The sequence below is a fragment of the Pteropus alecto genome, unplaced genomic scaffold, assembly GCF_000325575.1.
Source record: "Pteropus alecto unplaced genomic scaffold, ASM32557v1 scaffold38, whole genome shotgun sequence".
Classification (NCBI taxonomy): domain Eukaryota; kingdom Metazoa; phylum Chordata; class Mammalia; order Chiroptera; family Pteropodidae; genus Pteropus; species Pteropus alecto.
Genome location: NW_006442512.1, coordinates 1,089,430 through 1,111,076, shown reverse-complemented (window position 1 = coordinate 1,111,076; position 21,647 = coordinate 1,089,430). Strand labels below are relative to the sequence as shown.

The 21,647-nt window shown below is 37.2% G+C and overlaps 1 protein-coding gene and 1 pseudogene across 3 annotated transcripts in view; one reads left to right on the top strand and one right to left on the bottom strand.

Annotated features, from left to right (window-relative positions):
- PTPN9 (protein tyrosine phosphatase, non-receptor type 9) overlaps positions 1 to 21,647 on the bottom strand; it is a 67,836-nt gene that overhangs the window by 26,426 nt on the left and 19,763 nt on the right. For all 3 annotated transcript variants that reach the window (XM_025040337.1, XM_006922600.3, XM_025040338.1), the window contains exons 2-5: positions 10,256 to 10,399; positions 8,068 to 8,157; positions 7,292 to 7,416; positions 2,724 to 2,829 (exon numbers count right to left, since the gene is read on the bottom strand). In XM_025040337.1, the coding sequence (XP_024896105.1) occupies positions 2,724 to 2,829; positions 7,292 to 7,416; positions 8,068 to 8,157; positions 10,256 to 10,399 (465 nt within the window). The remainder of the gene's footprint in view (positions 1 to 2,723; positions 2,830 to 7,291; positions 7,417 to 8,067; positions 8,158 to 10,255; positions 10,400 to 21,647) is intronic.
- Positions 4,467 to 4,585, top strand: LOC112471755 (annotated as a pseudogene).

The window sequence follows — 21,647 nt, the reverse complement described above, 5'->3', positions numbered from 1 at the left end:
CTATATCTCATACCATACTTGAAAGTCAAATCCAGATGGATTAAGGTTTTAAACAAGGAAAACAAAATTTTAAACTTATAAAAGAAAATAGCTCCTCAGAAAGTTAAATGTAGAATTACCAAATCCAACAATTCCACTTCTAATACATATGCAAAAGAACTGAAAGCAAGTAAACAGATGCCTGTATACAATGTTCATAGCAGCACTGTTAACAACAGCCAAAAGGTGGAAACAACCCAAATATCCATCAACAGATGCCTAAACAAAATGTTGTATATATATACAATAGAATATTATTCAGCCTTAAAAAAGAATGAAATTTAAATGCTACAATATAGATGAATATTGAAAACATTATGCTAAGTAAAATAAAACAAACACCAAAGGACAAATATTGTATGATTCCACTTAAATGAGGACCTAGAATAGGCTGGGGGAGGAGGGTATGCGGAAATACTGTTTAAGGGTAGAGTTTCCGTTTAGGATGACAAAATAGGTTTGAAAATGGATAGTGGTGATGGTTATGTTGTGAATGTATTTAACGCCACTGAATTGCACATTTAAAAATGGTTAAAATGGTAAATTTTGTTATGTATATTTTACCACAGGGAAAAAAGTCAACTAAAAAAAATTAATACACATAGAATCAGTGGTAATACAGTAAAAAAATACTTAATATATTTTTTTCTGACTTTGGAATAAAGAAGGATATAAGATGTAAACACATTAACCAGAAAAGAAAGATACATTTAACCATATTAAAATTAAGAACCTCTGTTAGTCAAAAGGACTTTATAAAAAATGAAAAAACAAGACATAAACTAAGACAGTACATATTAATACATATATAAGTGAACTAGTATCAATAATATATGAAAAACTATATAAACAGACAAATCAAAAAGAAAATGAGTAAAGGCCATAAATAGGCATTTTGCAGAAGAAGAAAGCATATGGCCAATAATATATATGAAAAGATAATCTCAACAACAAGAGAAATGCAAGTCATACCACAAGATACCATTGTATACCCACTTGATTAGGAAAAAATTAAGAAGTCTGACATTAAGATGTGGATCAAAGGAAATTTTACACATGGCAGGTGAATACAACTGCTTTGGAAAATAATTTTATGACACTATTTTATGAAGTTGAATCTTCATAGACCTTATGACCCAGTAATTCTACTTGTACATGTATACTCTAGAGCATGCATTCTCAATGCGGAAGATAACACCCCCAAGGGGGTGAAATTAGTTTTGAAGAGAGTGGGGAATGGGGAAAAAAAAAATCATACTCTTTTTATATATAAAACACAGATATCCATCCAGTATATAATGATATATACAGTATATCTGTGGTATTAGAATTTCTTTAGAAGAACAACTGGGAGGAGAGAGGATGTCTAAAAAAGACTCATTAGTGAGGCAATAATGAAAAAATGGTCGAGAAACACTGCCCTAGAGATACTATTGAACACATGCACTGAAGACAAGTATAAGAATATTCATAGCAGCATTGTTTGTAATAGCAAAAGTCAGGAAACAACACAAGGAGCCATCAATAAAACAGTGGATGAATAAACTGGTACATTCAATGGATGAGGAATTAAAAGGTAACAATTATTCTACCATCAATAAAAAGGAATGATTCACATTATATGCCACAAGAGGAATTTTAGTAATATATTAGTGAAAAATCCAAGTCCTAGAAAACATCAGGCAGTATAATACCCTCTTTATATTTTTTCTGTTGTGAAGCTGTAATAATAAACACACCTCTGGAAATCTAATTCCATAGTACTCCCAAGTGAGGTCTTAGAACAAAGACTGCACAGACTCCTAAATGAATGTTTTTCAAACTGTAGGCTGTCACTCAGTAAGTCCTGAAATTAATTTAATAGGTCATGACTAACATTTAAAAAATATGAAATAAAAGAGAATAATTAAAGTTATTGCACATACTAAGAGGAAAGCTTATTTTGTGAAACATTTTTGTTTTATAAATATGTACACACAGATATACATACCCCTATCCACGGATTCTGAAATCTAAGCAACTCTGAAAACCTCAAGTTTCTACTGTAAGTTTGGTGCAAAAATTCACGGGGCAGCAAACTTTAACCTGAAAAGTCCTAAGCTATTTCTAACCTTTATTCTTCTCCACTCATTATGAATGATACGTTTCACTGCAGAAACATTAAATGTGTTGGATTATAGAGTGCCATACATACCGTATTATCTTTTAAAGTTCAAAATACTAAAAAATATCACTGGACCTAAGAGCTTTGGATAAGAGATTAAGAACCTTGTATATATACATAACTCTATGTATATCTGTAAGTTTACTAAGTTAACTAAGTTGAAATGTAAAGCATATTTCTGACCAGAATGAGTTAAAAAAAAAGTCTGAAAGCCATTAGCTAGGTGACATTTTTTACGAACACTAGCCATATCTAGGCCCTCATTAATTCTCATTCTACATAACTCCAGGAAAAGGACATCCCATCTTTACGATTCAGAATATTCCTATGAATTTCTTATTTTAATTTTTCTACTTTTAAGACCATTTCTTATTCTGGGGAAGTAGACATTAGCCATCAACAACAGGTGACCTTGAAACAGAACATAAATGTCCATAATTTACATTATTCCTATATCTCCTAAAGAATAAAGTATCCTAACCATTGAAGGAGAGTTGAGAAGGCCTTCTCACAGCCTTACCTTCAGCAGGTTCAGGACTTTCTTGCCAAGATCCAGTTCAAAGTTGGCATAATTAGAACCACACATGTCATAGATAAACACCAGTCCGTTCCTCTGAGTTTCAAAGCTGTAAACCAACCATTGAACAAAAACATTTAATAAGATGGATGAGACAGGTTGAAAGCCGGGGGCAAAAACAAAAGGATGGGGACATATTTGAGACCAAAATAACTACCTCCCTGAACACTGGTCTTACAAAAAGATGATCTACCTTTGGTATCTGCTGATATTGTGATTTGTAATAATATATTTGACCCTCTTCCTGGCACAGAGTTCCTAAAACTCTTGGATTTCCTAAGTGAAGAGATCAGTACAGGTGTCTGTTATGTTAATGAGGTCACCTGAAGATAGGAGCCGGTTGCCAGGGGAACAAATCACGTGTTTAGAGGGTTGGAACTTTCAGCCTCACCCTGCCCCCCTTACAGATTGAGTTCAATTACCAAGAGCAAATGATGTAATCAATCATGCCTAAGTAATTAGGCTTCCATATAAACCCAAAAAGATGGTGTTCAGAGGACTTCCAGGTTGGTGAACATGTTGAGGTGTTGGGAGAGTGGCCCTCTCAGAGAGAGCATGGCGCACTATGCTCTTTGCTCACCCTTTGCCCTATGCATCCCTTCCACCTGGCTATTCCTGAGTTATATCCTTTTACGATAAACCGGTAATCTAGTAATGTGATGTTTGAGTTCTGTGAACTACCAAACCCAAGGAGGGGGGCATTGGAACCTCTGATCTACAAACTGTTGATCAGAAGCACACAGGTGACAACTAGGACTTGCCACTGGCATCTGAAGGGGATGGAGGGGGCAGTCTTGTAGGACTGAAAACCCTCAACCTGTGGAATCTGATGCTATCTCCAGGTGGATAGTATCAGATTAGGTACTAATCTAATTGTGGAACACCGAGCTGGTGCTGAAGAAATGCTTGGTGGTGTGGAGGAAAGCCTCACGTGCTGGAACTGGAACTGGAATTATACTCACTAATGCATATTTATCCAGATTTATCAAGTGCCAAACTCCTAAGCTGAGAATGTTGTAGAGGTTATCAAAATTTGAACTGTTACTTTCCATGTCTCTGCATCTGCCTATCCAAATTCTATAACATTCCACGTTCAACTCAAGTTTCCTCTTCCATGAAGATCTCCCTGATAGCTGTAATCAAATGTAATATCATTCTTCACCCTCTTAAAGGCCCATAAATCTTCATGTGGATCTTTACTGAGGCTCTTAAAGTACTCCAGCTTTGTGATGCTATCTGATTCTCTCTTAGAGTGTGAAAACATATTCACCTCATTATCCCCAACAATCCCTAGCACAATCCTTGCAAACAGGCCCATAATATATGGTCACTGAACTGTAATACAGTGGACTGAAAGCCATTACCAAGAAAACACTTTAGACCTGTAAACAAAACTCTATAACTTAATGATTGTGAATTTGTCTCTTAGGACTTGGAGGAAGAGAACCCACAGTGATCTTTGGAAAGCATCAGAGGTGGTGAGCCTATTCCCAGATTGAGGTTAGGAATATGTGAAGATATGAAAAGTATTCCTCAGTGCATCTCAACATCTAAAGACTTCTCAAAGTTACACTCTTCCACCCAGCCAGATCTTTACTTGCTTCTAATTTGTACACAGAAGAAATTATTTGATTGGACTAATCACAGATGATAGCAACAAGCTTCTACTTTTAAAATTGAGAAAAATTCTACGCCCATGCCACTCTGAATAAGCCCAATCCCATCTGATCTCAGAATCTAAGCAGGGTCGGGCCTGGTTAGTACTTGGATGGGAGACCACCTAGAAAGACCAGGTGCTGTACGCGTAAAATATATAAAATAAGGGATTGTAAAATGACAAGGTCCTTGCAATCTGTGAGGTCAACCAAGGGTTGCCTTGCCTAATAAATAAATAAATAAACAAACAAATAAACAAATAAAGAAATAAAATTGAGAAAAATTTTTAGCATAAAACAATCATGAAATCAGGGGTCTCAGTTATTTTGTATCCTAATTTTTTTTGCATAACCTCCTGGAAGCCTCTATACCTTCATCCTTTCAACAAAATACAAGACAGACGCACCCACTCATGAAGCAGCATTTCAAAAATCTCTTAATTGTGAGGCTGACCCAAGTTTCTCCAGCAAACTTAGTTTTACGTGGCCCCTAACGTGTTAGTGCTCAATCTTGACCTTTTTTTTTATGACCCCAGAGACTATGATTCACCAAGATCAAAGATGCTGTTAAACAAATGGCACAATTACTGAGTAGACTATTCAGGTCTAGAGACTTCTCATTTCTCTACAAGCTCACCAAGGGCCAAATTCAAAGAATTACAGGTTTTCCCCTTATAACTCCAGCCTGTGGCAGAGGGCTGAAACAAAAAGAAGTCAGTGTCAGGGGAAATAGAATTTAATTTTTAAAAAAGTTATAATGTATAACAATGCAGGTTCTATATTCTTGAAAATTGCTCATCCTGTAGAAGCACGTGAAATAAACACAAATGCAACAGGATTTTTACTTTTCTGGGTATAGAATATAAGGTTTTTAATAATAGCTAATTCCCTAATAACTTCCTCCTCCTGAATTTGATTCCTGAGCTGGATGTTCTGAAATATTTTGTGAGAACACCAAGATTAAAACACAGTCCCTGACATTTGTTTCAAAATAATCAAGGGTATAAGGTAGGTGAGGGGCTATCAATAAAAAAAGATTGGTTACAGATCACTTTGAAGAAGATGGATGATGAGTATGTGAAAGTTTATTATACCATTTCCTCTCCACCTAAGGAGTTTTAGGAATTTTCCATTAAATAATGTTAAAAAAGAAGGTCCCCTGCCCTCATGAAGTTTATGACCTAGTGGTAGATAACAAAAACAACAGTATAAGATAAATATCGTCATAATACTGTATATAATTAAACACAAAATGATCAGTATGAGTAATAACAGCTATTAAAGTCAGACTAAAAAGAGTTTTATTTATGACAGGTTAGAGTGGTGAGAGAGACAGTTATAGAAGCTGAGTCTTAAAAAAGTGCAATATTTAGTAAAGAAAGGGCTTTCTTCTTCTCCTGGTTTAAGGTAACATGGGAAAACAAGAATTTCTATTCACTACTGAGAATATTTTGCTTGGAGAAAAAGCATTCACATTTATCTTATATGCACCCTCTGAATAATGAGGAGTCAGAGAGAGTTTTTGAGAAAAAAATGGACATCATAAACAAAGTTTTAATTATGTTTACCTGTGTAGTGCTCCTGTGGGATCCAATACTCACACTGGAAAGAGCAAGTTTTAGCTACTGCCATGCCTATGCGAGAGCTCTGACTGTCTTAAGCTGCATAAGGAGGAAGGCCACTGCTGAATTTTCTGGTAAAAGAACATTTCATTCATTCCCCTGAGCTAAAATAGCATTTCAAAGGAACCTATATTCTGGAAATTATGCCTGAAGACCAATCACAGGAAATAAGAACTGAGACATTCCACACTTCTGATGGGGCAGTACTGGGCCCGAGACCACTGGTCTTCTTCCTTAGTAACTTTTCTTTTTCAGACTAATGCTGTGTGTGGTTGAGATATGTCTCCCACTGAGCATCAAAAGCAGAAGCCAAGTACTATGAAAGTAACATTAACAAGGCAGTAATGAGTAAACTAGACAGAGAGCCCCACCTCGGACAATCCTCTGGCTATTTCCACCCCCTAAGTCCACAGTATGACTGAAGTTGTGTACAGTTCTCTATCACTACCTCAGGTCTTAGCCCTCGATATATCACTCCTAACCCAGAAGACCAGCCAATGACACCCAGAGCAATAACAAACTGTAAATGGCAAGCACTAGGGAAAAAGTAAATATAGCAGAAAGACAAAATAGTAGGATATAAAAAGCTCTGGCCAAGAGTGAAAAACCTGAGATCTTAGACTTAGTTGGGCTAGTATGTGATGACTGTAAGAGTAACATAATATCTTGGGGCTTCAGTTTGTCTGTAGACCATTAAAAATATCATTTACCTTAGAGAGGGAGAAATATGACCGGAGCTAGTCCTTTTTATTTATGCAGCTGTTGATAAAGATGATTTTGCTCAACTTTATACTTTTGGACTGTTCTCTCCTGTATGTTGATTCTCAAAATTCTCTGTACTATTATTCCTATTTTAAAAAGAAACTGGGGCCTCAGAGGGTTTTGAAAATCAACATTCAGGGAAGAATGAGCAAAAAGAACCAGCACATGTCATCTCCCCGTCACTCTCTTTCACTAAGTAATTCTCAATACACTGAGGTCTGCTATTTAATTGGCTTTCTCATCTTCTGTTATCCTGAAAATAGCCAAGCAGGTAAAGATACAGAACACCCACCATCTTGATAGCACCTGGAAACATGCCAAGCCCTTAAGGACATGGAATATTTTCTATACATAGCACTGCCCATGGCACATCCAAGGAGCATAGTAAAGGCCCTGCTATTTTTAATCAAATCAAGGACCATCACTTTCCCAACTAGATGTAGACCAGCTAGAAGATAATCTCTATGCTCACCTATCCACAGCTCTGTCTAGTAAGTAAAACAGAGCCTGAAGTACCACATGTTGGACTGACTTGTGGGGATGATGCAACCTGGCAGTGAAGAGGGCGATGGAGGCTCCTGTCGGGTCTCGAACATTCTAGAGCAAATAAAACGAGAAACATTTAGAAATCAAATAGAAAATCCCAGTCATCACTAAGGCTTCTTATATCCTGGACACAGCTTTCACATAGAGAACAGATACTGGCAATATTTCTCTGACTTGCATCAATTGCTCCAGAAAGGGAAGAAAGTTTATATCATCCCATGGCTGATTCTCAGCATCCCCCTGGACCATGTTTCTGTGGCAGGAAAAAAACACTTTATCTTAACAGTTCAATTGCAGAGAAATTAAAGGATAGTCTACATTGCCTGATTAGCTAGCTAATTTCCCAGGCAGGATGCCCAAAGAAATAAGCAGCAAGGGAAAACCATAGAATCCAGCCATTGTATACTTACCTGAAAGGTTGGGGTCTCTAAGTAGAGAGAGCATGCATTCAATAAAGGAGGATGGGCCTCAACTAATTATAATGGCCCAATGAAGAAACTTTTCTACTGCACAACTAATTCTCAAAAATTTCAATTATTACTAGAATAATTTTATGCTAAAATACACAGCTGCTTTCACATCTGCTCCCAACTGTTAAGACTCTCTAGTTCAGGATAAGGTATCCAGCAACAAACTCCAAACAGGACAACTGCTACAAAAGGAAATAATGAGACACTACAAGAGGGGTCCATGAAGACTCACTAAGATGGTGAATTTTCCACTAAGGATCTCAGAACGGAGAGGTTCCTCGTGAGGTTTCAGCTTCACAATGCCTTCCTTTCTTCGTGTTTCCTAAAAATAAAGCACACAAAATGAGTTAACATAAAAATACTGTATATCCAGGATAGCTTTATGTAACCACCAAATTTCAGAGATAAGGGACTTTACAAGTCAACTGACTGAATCATAAGTTCCTTTGTAACCCTCCTTCTAGGCCGACTGAGTATTATCAGAATTCCTGTCAGGATGCCACCTTAGGTAACATATTTTGCTTTGAATTAGAATCCTAACCCCAAAGAACCACCAATAAGTATCATTAGTATGCAGGGTCAAGGTTCTTAAACATGCAGCAGCACGGATATTGTACTGGGATATTAAAATATGCACCGCGAAACTGTCTGAAAGCAGATATCCTCACACATCCTCCAAGCTTAGGCCTCTACTATCTTAAATAGGAGCTACCCCTCCCCTTGATATCCTCTCCAACAACAGCTACTATGATATTATTTTTCTCATCTCCATGGCCAGACTTTTTTTTTTCACCTTATATTTTAATTCTGAAAATTTTTCAAATATACCAAGATGATGATAGACTAGTTTAGTAAACACTGTAAGATATATAACCTAGATATAATAATTGCTCACACTTTGGAAAATTTCTTTATTCCACCCCCCTCTCTCCCTCCCCCGCTCTCCTTCTCTACTGAATCCATTTGAAAGTAAATTCGCATGGCAGACTCTTTAAATTCATCCTTAGCTCCCATACACTCAGGTCTACTGCATTCTCATTTCCTCTCAATCTAACTTGAAGGACATCCCTGTCACTAAATCCAGTATCCATGACAAGGTTGACCATTCATAATCCCTTCTTTCTAAGACAATCTCTATCTTTGATAAAGAATACTCTCTTGGGTTTACTATTTCTTCAACTACTCCTTTCAAGTCTTTTTTTGTGGGCTTTTAAAAATTCATTTACTCACTCAATTCATTCACTGACTCATTCATCCATTCTGCAAGTATTTGTAGAGCAACTATTATGTGCCAGGCACCAAGCTAAGTGCCAGCAAAATGCTGGCGAATAAAACAAACCGGGTCTTTGTTTATAATCTTCTCCAATCCATCCCTAAAATCAAATTCAAATGCTTTTAGTGGTAAGGTAGCAAATGAAAGACAGTGTCGGTGCTGGGATCACAGGAGAGTGTATGTACTGTCTAAAGCATTCAAATGCAACTTTTAAAACAATACTAGATCGAAGAAATCAAAAAGTCTGAGGTGAGATTCTGCCTTACGCGTCTTCCTATTCCTCACACTCTCCCAAGATAACCCCACCCATTCTCATGGCTCCTATATTCAGCTCTACTATGGTCACTCCAAAATCTCTACTTACAGCCCAGATTTATTTTCTGAATCCCAGATTCATATCCCAGCTGCTCAGAATACATGTCTATTTCAGATACCCCAATGGTACTTCAAACATAATATGGCCAGACTGAACTGATAACTGCACTCACATTAGCGTGTCCTATGTCAGTGAATGACCCTACCATTTACGTTGCCACTCAAGGCAGAAATCCAGAACCTTTGGCTCTTTTTTCTTCACACACCAGTTTAAGCAACCCTGTCCTGGCAATTATACTTCTAGAATCTGCCCACTTTTTATATATCTCCCCTTGACACTATGCTTAAAGACACCACAATCATCTCTTTCCCAACAAGAGCCTTCTAATTGGCCTATCTCTACTATAGCCCTTCTGATCCATTCTCTAAAGTACAGTAAGAAAAATCTATCCAGAATGCATATCTGATCAAGTCGTTCTGCTGTTTATATCTTCAATGAATTTCTCTGCCCTTAAGAAAAAGCAGATAGAAACTCTCTTATCTGGCCTTGTTTACCTCTGCTGCTCAATCTCTTGCCATGCACCCGCTCCCACTCAGCATTTCAGTATTTCTTAATTTAGAAGTTATTTCCTTCAGGAAGGCTTCCTTGACCTTCCTAATTAAAGTACTGGATTCCACAGAATCCAATACTGCCCTATCATAACTTGAATACTGATCTACTTTTTGTATGGGACTGGGGAGAACACTCAGAACCACTGTATGTGTAGAGTATGGCAGAGAGAACATAGAGAGCCCAGCTGCCACAGGTGTGGTCTGCCCCCAAACTACGTACCCTGTAGGAGTGGAACAACTCTACGGCGCGAAGCACATCAAACTTCCGGGCCATGAGGAACTTTACAGCCACATTCCAAGAGAGAGGGGAAACGTTGTACTGAACTGTCCACCTGTTGATCTCTTCAAGAAACTGCCTGGTGGCCTGTTTGACAAAAAAAGTAAGAATAACTGATAAGTAGAGAACATATTTACTGAAACAAAAAACAAACAAGCAAGAAAAAAATACCACCCTTTCCCCCAAGCAAGTCTGAATCCAAAGTTTACAACATGGAGTAGGAAAAGACAAAAGTTGGAAAGATGTCTGCAACCAGAAATAGTGAAAATTTGTACAACTCAGTGAGGCCAGATAAGGGAAGAAATGAAGGCTCGCAAATGAGATGCAAACTACTGGCCCCAAGTTTGTTTTTTTGTTTTTGTCTTTAAGGTTCAAAAAAAAAAAAAATGTAGATGGGCCCTCTGAAAGTTTATTACATGAGGTGCAGTCTCGGCTGCTGCTGTGGTCCCACAAGCCAACTGGACACAGCAAAGCCATCAGAAAATGATTTTGGCTTTGGAATGAGCAGTACCATTGAGAGCAGCAAAACTATTAGGAAGAATTTAACAAATCAAAAGGACAACTGTTTTGTGCTGACTGACCCCGCAAGACTTCTTCATACTTCACGCGGAAGTCCAAAAACTGGACACTAGTGCCCAGAGAGTCATTAGCAGTCCCTCTGGATAGTGTTTTGTGGGGGAATGGTGGTAGCAAGGAGCCTAATATTGGGGGAAGGGTGGGAAATTTTCATTTTCACTGTCTGATCCTGAGCTGCCAAAATGTATGTTTGTTCCTCTCTCTTGATTAATCCAAGTTCTTTTATCCTCTTACCCTATTTCTCCTTACATTTATAACCAGTTTCCACTGTAGTAAAACTACCCTTCCATTTCCTAAGAATAGGATTTACATGGCGATTTTTTGCACACATATTCTAAATTGCTAAACATTTTCTGCATGGCTATTCAGTTCCTTCCATCCAGCAACCTTTCTCGCAAGTTGGTCCAAAATATGATCAACTTGATGAGAATTCTAAAATTTAAATGATCAATCAACCCACAGTTAAGATGTATTAAACTATTATGTATTTATTAACTATTTGTTAAAGCTGTGCTAAGAAGTATAAGGAATACAAAAATGAGGTTTTCTTCAAAAGGAGTAAAACCTACTATGTGACCATGGACAAGGTAGTTCTCTCTCTAAATTTTCTATTGAAAAACAAGGGGGAAAAAAGTAACAGCAAATCTTGCCAACAAGTCCTAATTTGCAAATACAATCTAAATTGCTACATATGTGTTTAAATAAGTAGCAAAGTAGAGTCCCATGAGAATTAGCAACACCTCACAATAGAATACCTGATTCATCCCCCAATTTCTAGGAAAGGAAAAAGGTACTTTATAAATCAGAGTAAAATCTAGGGGCCTGAGGCCACATCTGAACTTTAGAACTTTCCAACTGAGGCAACATAACTTACAATATGGGAAAAGTAGAGAACCAACAAAACTAATCAGGCAAAGTGCATAAAAAGAGCCAAGAAATAAAGGCCATGAAGAAAAGCTTTTAGAAGATCACTTTGGCCCAGAACCAGCTGAAGTCAGACCAAAGAAATAAGCCCCAGAGAAGACAACAGGACAAACTTAGAATGCTCCACCAGAAAACAGTTTGAGTTGCTTCTGTGGGGTGAGTGGCCAGCATTGGAATGAGGAAAAACTGAAGGGAAAAGAAAAGTGGGTACAGAAAGATCCCAGAAACAAAACTTCAGCCAGTCAGAAAGCTCCCAGGAGATTTTGTAAAGGGTATTTGTTTTTTAAATCATCTTTTAAATCCATCCCTCTCTTGGGTGGTTCTGAAAGTGCTTGTAGAATAAACTCCAGATTATTAGAAGAACATATTTCTCCCTTTTTTCTAATAAAAACAATAAACAGACAAATCAATATGCAGGCAAAAGGGGAAAATATAGTTAAATGACCAGGAGGTTAATATGAACTCATCATGTATCCAATTGTTATGATGATTTTTCATTTTTCATAAATAAGCCATGCCCCAATAAAGACATATAGGTTTCAAAAAGAAAAAAAAGACATGTAGGTTTCACACACTTGCTTTAAAGTATGTATTGTCTTCTTTCTTATTAAACTCAGTTTCTTCAAGGTTCTTAATGTCCTGTAGCTCCCAAGAGCTGTTGCCTTGAGATGACCTCTGTCCCCTGCTGGTCAGGATGTTATTCTTGGCTTTAAGCAAGGGAACAATTCCTTCTGATTTGGCCTGACTAGGTCTTGCATGAAGAGAGGCCAGTGTACTGTAAATAGTGATGTGATATTTACAGATACACACATGCCACCTGCTATGTTCAGCCTCTGATTCACCCTCCTGCATATCTTCTTCCTCTGGTGGAAGAGATGAACTTCTGAAAGAAGTCAGAAAGGATGGCCCTTCTCTAGACAGTTAATCAGATCTCTCCCTTTGTTTGCACATGGATTTGGCACAACCACTGAGTACGGACCAATTTGTGGTCCTGCTAGTTACCAGAAAAACAAGTCCCAGATATTATTTTAATGAATCGCTCTTCAGAAGGCATAATCGAAATTCATAAAATTAATATTCAGTGTATTTCCTGGTGAAAGAAAGAATGAGCCAAAAGATGAGCCATAGCTTACAAAATACTTCAACTCAAGGTCAATGGTTTGGACCTATTCAGGCTTCTGTGCAACCACAGTTGTTAACACTTGGAGGCTAAAGAGTGGTCACAGTTCAAACAGCTTTGGTCTTCCTTTAGGAAAAGGTCTGAACCGATGTACAGGAAAACTAACATTACCACTTACAACCCTCCTCAACCAGCTTTTCAGGTACAGGTAAGATTGTTTCAGCATAGTCAAAAGCTTATTGTAATTAAATACTTCTCCTACAATCATGTTTAAATAGATAAAACAAGTTTCTAGACTATGAACATGATGAAAAAGATACTAGAGAACCTGCTATAAAATGGCTGAGAAATCTGTCAATTAAGTGGATTACATCCTGGACACCATCCACACTAGTGTTGAGATACGGTATAGGTGGGAATAAAACCAACAATTTAACAATCTTCCTGTTACATCAAACTCCCAGGAGCAGCTACAATTCTGTGATGAGCTTTAGGCAAGGGACTAGACACCCAAAAGGTCAAGAAAAATGTCCTGGCACACTCAGTTCCACAGTTAGTACCTTAAATTTTGTATTCTCAGTTCAACAACTAAGACATTAAATCCTATCTTCCAAGACAATGTGCGAGAGAGTGAAAGAGCCAGACCCATAAAAAATCTGTTCTTAAAGTAAACTTCTAGGATATCAGCCACCTAACCACGAAGGAACAAGTCTAGTAGTCTAGTGGGTTTTGGAAGTCAAAAAGAAATCATGCTCTCGCTCAATGCTATGTGATATCTGGGCAAGTCATTTAACCTCTCTGAACCTCAATTTCCTCCTCTGAAAAGACTTGAAAGAGACAAAGGAGAGAAGAGCATCCACTACCTGGCATGTGATAGGCAGTGTCTGAATAGATGTTCATTTTTTCCTTTAATCTAGTCATTTCACACTGAAACTTCTTGTGATTGAGAGGGAGTTCAATATCAAGTGACCTCTGTTGTTTATCGTTAGCCTATAGCAATTCAATCTCTTTAATATATTTTATCCAAAAGAATTAATTTAAATCAGAAATTTCAAATATGTGTTAAATTGCAAAACGAAAGTCTCTAAAAGAACAGCTCTTCCTCATTCAGGGCTCTGTGGCAATATAGAAGCTGGCTCCAGAAATATTTATACCACTGCTCCCATCTCTAAATCCTTTTGTCCCTACTTTCAGACTACATTGGCAGCTCTGGGGATTAACACTGCCATCCTGAGCACAAGTCCTTTTCAACAGCATCAAACTGACTGGAGACTATTTCTCATTATAATAAACAACTTTGTGCAGGAAAAACATCATGTTAAAAATGGAGTCAGTCACCCTGAACTGAAACTGAATACCTAAATAATTTTTTTTAAATTAGTTTCAAGCATACAGTACATTGGTTAGACATCTATATATAGTTCATAAAATGGTCCCTCCCCAATTGCTCCCTCCCTCCCCTGACCCTCCACCTAGCCAATGTATTCATTCTAATTGCATTCCCTATGCTGTGCTTCCCATCCCCCTGTCTATCCATCAGCTACTTCTTTGATTCTTCACCCCATTCTCCCAGCCCCCCAAACTCCCCAACCCTCTGTCCATCACAAAATTGTCCACTATATTTGTGAGTCTGTTTTTGCTTAGTTTGTTCTTTTTATTCCTTAGATTCTGCATATAAATGAAATTATAGTGTTTATCTTTCTCTGTCTGACTTAAATACCTTCTAGGTCCAGCAAAGCAATATCTTTTTCTATCCCCTTCCTTTTCATATGTAGGGGTCTTGTTTTCTTATCCTTTCAGGTTGGATAGGATTAGAAAACTCTCTTCTGGTTGGAGCACTTAATTCTTTTCCATTAAGGTACTTATTGATAGGAATGTAGTTATCATTCTTTATTCCTGTTTTTGATACATGTTTTTTCTTCTTAAAGAAGTCCCTCCAACATTTCCTGTAATACTGGCTTGGTGGTAATAAATTCCTTTAGCTTATTTTTGTCTGGGAAGCTCTTTATCTGTCCTTCAACTCTAAATGATAGCTTTGCTGGATAAATTATTCTTGGTTCTAGATCCTGGGTCTTCACCCTATCGAATATTTTTTTGCCAAGCCCTTCTGTCCTGCATAGTTTCTTTTGAGAAATCAGCTGCCAGTATTATTGGTGTGCCCTTATAAGTAACTATCTGTTTTTCTCTTGCTGCTTTTAATATTATTTCTTTGTATTTAACCTTAAAAACCTATTTTAATTATGATGTGTCTTGGTGTGGGCCTCTTTGGATCTCTGATTTTTGGAATTCTCTGAGCTTCTTGAGGTTTAATATCCATTTCCTTCACCAGGTGAGGAAAGTTTTCTATCCTTATTTCTTCAAACAGCTGTTCGACATCTTGATTTTCTTCAGTTATGCCGATCAGATAGATATTTGGACCCTTAATAGTGTGCCATATGCCCCTTAAATTATTTTTATAGTCTTGATATCTTATCTATTGCCATTCTGATTGAGTGTCCTTGGCTTTCCCATTCTCTAGATAGGACATCTGATCCTTTTCTTTATTCACTCTGTTTATTCCTTTGTTTATTCCATTTAATATACTTCTCACCTCAGATAATGTGTTCTTCCTTTAAGACTTGTTGCTTTTTATATTTCCATTTCCATTTTTAATCTCTTTGAAGTTCTCACTGAATTTAACCAAATTTAGTTGAGCATCTTTATAACTAGTATTTTGAACTCTACATCTGTTAGATTACTTGACTCCATTATATCTTGATCTCTGTTCTGTTCTCTCATATGGTTTCTGCTTCTTTGTCTTCCCAATTCGGCTGCATTTCCATGTCTGTTTCTCTGTACTAAGCAAAGCTCCCAAGTCTCCCGGTCTTATTAGTGTGGATTTGTGAAGTAGGTGTCCAGTGGCACAGTCCTGAGAGGGGTTCAGCCCAAGCCTCTACCCCTCCGGGGCTACTTGTTAAGATTCAGCAAGCAATGCACAGATGCTGTGCTTATAGTTGCCTCAAAAGGCCACACCAGAAACCAAGGCCTGCTGCCTCCAGTGTGAGTCTAGGCACTGCTCAGTAAAGAGCACCTGACTTGCTGAGGATATACCTACCTGGATGTGGCTTGGGTGGGGCCTGAGTTGGGGGAGGCGCGGTTTCTGGGAATCCTCTGGGCAGAGTGACCTCTGTTATCCAGTCTGATGACTTCACGGCAATGGCGTGCTGTGTCCATGCACTAGGGGGAGGGCTTAACAGGGAACAATGGACACCGCCAGCACTTCTGTACCCAGCGAGTCTCGCCTTGGCCCTCAATCCAACAATGTCTCCCTTTAAGTCCCTGGTGCCCGCTGTGAGCAGCCGAATCTGCACTGGTGCTGAGTGAGCAGGTCCGTCACTGAGAAAATCTGCTCGCCGACATGGCCCCTTTAAGAGCTTTTGCTGCTGCTGCTGCTGTGGCTGCCGCAGCCTCAGTCTCACTCAGCTGCTAGAGATCGGGTAGCCCCGTGTCCTTGCCCCGTCCTATCTTCTGCCATTGCAGGGTGCTTTCTTGGATTTCTCCCTAGTTGTATGGCTTATTCATCAAGATCCCAGGCAATTTTTCCTTGCTTCTGCTCCTTGTTTCCGTCACAACTTTGATTTGGTCGCCAGAGAGATGAACAGAGACTCTATCATCTATGCCATTTTGGTTCACAAGTCCCGGAAAGTTTTTAATTAGCAACAATCGCGCCTTGGATAAACCTCATTGGCTATGATACTGTTACTGTGCAAAACTAGGAAAGTGATTCACTATAAAAACTTAGTGTCTGCCTTTTATCAAATTTGAGGTTACCTCTGCATTTCAGTAAATATGCCATTTCTTCATTAATTCATGGAGAAATGCATTAGTAAACTACCTTCCTCATATGCCTCTTTTCCCATCTTGTCTTCATTGTGAATTGTTGCCTATATATATATATATATATATAAATATGTCTATTAATCCCTAAAGTTTAGTCCATCACATTAGGAAACGGAATCCAAACTAAGATACACTAACTTGCTAAAATCCAGAAAGGTGAGGTGTGTTGAATTTTCAAACTAAAAACTACAATATTTCCATTAGCTCGTTATTATTGTGCCAAATATGGAAATAAACCTAGTGTCTTTGAACTACTATTTACTGGTCTATCATGAGTATTTTCATTTTATCATGAAAATTTTGCCTTTTCTTGAAATGTGATTTTAAAAGATCCAATGCTTTCTTAAATAGGGTTTTACTGCATCTGGGAAGGAAAAGGTTTTAAGAGAAATTTCTAATTTTATCATGTTATGAAACAATAAAGGGAATTTGTAAAAGGGAAAAGATCACTCATAATTTCCTCATCCTATGCAGCTGTTTTTATGTTTTTAATAATTTAAAAATGAAAGTCGACAGAAAAATACTAATAAATATACAATTTTCTAAGTAGATATCTCCATAACCACCACCAAGAAAAAAAGAATCTTGGGAGGAGAAGAGACAGACTGTTCAAGTATGTATTGTTCTAGTTCAGAGAATCATTTCCTCTCTGGCAACCTTCCATGACTAGCAGCAGTAGTATTCCCCTTCAAGGCAAGAGAACAGCAGAGCTCTTTCAGGCATCTAGTCAAGCATTCACAACGAGTATCTGTTAAAGGCCTACTGGGTGCTTAAGCTTATAGTAGCTGCGGAGGAGACAATTTAGAGAGATAGAGACCATATACTAAGGAGTTTACGGTCATTTAAATATGGAGACAAATGTATAAATAGGTCTTCATCATGTAATTTGGTAAGTTCTGGGGCATATCTGTGAGCAGAATGCTATGAGATTAGAACTCTCTGAGAGAATAAAAAATAAAGTCTTTTTAGAGGAGTGTCTTGAAGGACCAGGAGGAATTTGCCAGAAAACTAGCATTTCTAGCTAGAGAAAACAAAATGTGGAAAGGCAGAGTCACAGGGATTACTGCGGATACAGTAGTTGGTGTGTCCAGTATGACAGAGAATAGTAAAAGATGGGCTGACATGGAAGCTGAACTACACTAGGAAGGCTCTTATATGCTGTGCTCCAGATTCCAGACATGATCCCATAGACATGAAGGAATCAACAGAGATCTTTAAGCAAAGGGACAAGAATGTAAGTTTGGTTCTCCTCTTCCACCTAAAAATGACTCTGTTAGCAGTGCAGAAGCCAGACTGGAAGGAAAAAAAATCTAGCAGCAAGGAAAGAAGTTCCCTAAAGGTAGGGATCATGTCTATTTTATTCACCTAGTTCCTATCACTGTGCTTAGCATAATAAATATCTCTTATAATATCTCCCAATAAATACGTATGATGAGTGAATAATGAATAACAGAACTCTGAAGTACATTAACATTTAGAGGGCAGACAAAGGAGAAAGAACCAAAGATTTACTTTTAAGATTTACTTTTAGAAATCCTAGTTACCACTGAGTATCAAAGAAATGTAAATGAAAAAACAAGATTTGTCAAATATCCTCTACAAAAAAAAATAATAATACCAACAGGCTCAGATGATTTTGATGCTATATTCTATTAAACCTTCATGGTACAGATAATGTTCATATTAAGAAAAAGCAATATATTAGAGGAAATATACATTATAATTAAAGAAGACTTATTCCAGGAATGAAAAGACAGTTTACTGTTGGAAGATCTATCAAAGCAATTTTCTATATTAACAGATAACTAAGGGAAAAAAGGTATACATACATAACCTTTTCAACAGATGCTGAAAATGCATTGAATAAAATTCAGCACCCATCATGATTTTTTAAAAAATTAGCAAACTAGGAACAGAAAGAACTACCTTAATTTGGTAAGGATTATCTAAAAGAAACCTAAGCAGTCATCATACTAAATGGTAAAATATTAAAAGTACTTTTTTCTATTAAAGATAGGAAAGCCAAGAGGCCTTCCATTACCACTACATAACATTATACTGAAGATCATATAATGCAACAAAATAAAAAGAAACCTGAAACAGAAAGACAGGAATTTTAAAGAGAAAATCCAGATATAATCCTATGTATATACAGATTTTTTTGTATACAACCCTTTGTGTGTATGTGTGTGTGTATAAGTGACATGCCAATTAATAGGAAGTGTATTATATGAATTTATTCATATATGCATAAAATACTTGAGACTATATATGTGTGTGTATATGTGTATATGTATGCGTATATATTAAATTATACTATAATTATTACTGCCACTAAAAACTTACTAAAAGTGAAAAAAAAGGTCCCTCCAATGGGCATTCCTCCAAATTTCTATTTAAAAAAAAGTTAGAAGTGAAAACCAAAATCTGTGCAGCCATTTCTAATGGTAAATGGTTCTCATTTTAAAGGCAATAACTAAGTTTTTCATTTATTTTTAATTAAAAAAAAAAACATTTTTCATGAAAAGATCACAACAACATATTAATTAACTAAGTAAAAAACTGAACATTTCAGTGTTTAATCATCTGCTTTCCTAGTCTACCTCCAGCTGGGGTCAGTTCCTGGATCATTCTTATAGCAGCTGAAAATACGCACAAGGAAGGCAGTGGAGGTAGTGCCTGCAATCAGTCTTGCTTCACTTTATTTTTTAAAAAGTATTTAGTGTGCTCAAGTCTAACTGATTCCCACTCTTCTTCATTATTTGCTCTATTTCCATGGACCAAACGTTTTTAAAAATTAGTTTCACTTTTATTTGTTTTTGACTTATATGCTTTCCTTCAAAAAGTCACATAAACTATAGGGTATTTTAATGTGTCTAAATTTTTTTCTGATTCCTTGTGCAGGCCTTAGCTGTAAGAAATTCTATATTTCATACTTCCTAATAAATAAAACATGACATACAATTCCTAAGTCCACATATTCAAATGGGTAAGACATTTCTACCTTTCACTGATCCCCCCCATTGTCTTCTCTACCAATACACTAAATAGCAAGTCCCTTCAGCGAAGATACAGTAAATGTAATTTGTTTATGAAAGATAAATCATTAAGAAAACTACTCCCAGCAATCTGGATAACAGTATTTTGGGAAGTTACAAAGAACTGCTTAAAATAGCATCCAGCACAGAACCCTATACAGTGGGTATTCAAAAATGTTCCTACTTTCAGAGATCTACCCCCATTATCAGGTCTCTTTATTGTGGTACCCAGGTGTTGCAGGATATAAAATCTCTTTCACCCATTAAGAGCCAAAGTGAACTCAAAGTTATACAAATCCCATCAAAAACGCTAATGCCAGATAACCATGAAGAATAGCCTAACATGGGGTAAAGGGAGTCAAATATACGGGGGGGGTGAAGTGGCTAAAGGGGATCAAATACATGGTAGCTGAAGGAAACTGGACTTTGGGTGGTAAACACACAATAGAATATACAGATGTTAAATTATAATGTACATTTGAAAATTATATAATCGTATTAACCAATGTTACCCCAATAAACTTAATTTAAAAAAAAAAAAGAAAGAAAAAAGAAAGGCCTAACACCATCCTCTTGATGAAACCAAATGAGAATGGTTCTAAAATTCCAGACTCTTCCATCTACTATATCATTGTATAGTGAAAGAACCAAGGAGAAAAAAGCTAATTGCTATTAAAGGATTAACATCACACTGGGAACTGAACAAGTGAAGGGCTGACCAACTGAAGCTTCCCTTAAGAGTCCAAAACTTCAGGCAACACTGAAGGGCCTGAGCTAATTGAGCTATAGAACATGAAAAGCTCCTCAGAGTTAATGACTTCCTACCAGAGGAAGTGAAGGCTAGGGTTTATCAGCACTCCACCAGCCAAGTGTGAAAGTCCCAGACCAGAAATAGCTCCAATACCTGACTAATAAAAAATGTTCTATTCCTTTCAAAATGCTATTTATGTCTCTTTTGGCTCATAGTTTCCTTCTATATGTAAGAGAACACTGATCCCATATTACAGTAAAGAAGGCAATCCATTCACTTGTTAGAGAAAGATTTCTCCCCTCCCAGTTCACATTGGTCAAAGAATGTGATCCAGCAAGAAATAACAATGGTAGCAACCATCTGTGAAGCATTTAACATGTGCCAAAGAAGGAACTATACATACATTATACTCGACAGCTTTGGCAAGCTAAGTTTTATTAATCACATAAAAAAAAAAAAATCAAAGCACAGAGAGCCTGGACAAGCTGCCCAAGGTCACTCAACTAATAAATGGCACAGCTGAGGTTTCGAGGTTTGACCCCAAGTCTTTTCAAATCCTATAGTCTTTCCATTTCACTAAGTGGCCTTGAGAAACACTAGACATGTAACATTCATCTTATCAGATAATCTACATGTCATGTGTTTGTCTATGCAAAAAATCACTCTGGAAGGATATACAAGAAACTGGTAACACTGTCTCAGAAGAGAACTAGATAGCTAAGAGACTTGGCAAGAGGGAGACTATTTACCAGATTCTCTTCTGCACCTTTTTAAGTTTAAATCCTGTGACAATATTATCTCCTCAAAAAATAAAATGTATTGATTTTATAGTCTTTAATATATATAAATGGGGATATCTGAACATAATGCTTTAAAAATAGTATTTTAAACTATGCCACCGAATAATATAGGTTTGTTGACAGTCTTCATATCAGGGTCAGAGGGAACAAGTTAGGGACCTCTACAATGGGGCAAAGGTTTACAGCTGCTTTTAGGAACCCCTAGCCCTAAACAAGAGATGCTCGTAGGCACTATAAATTGTGCCAC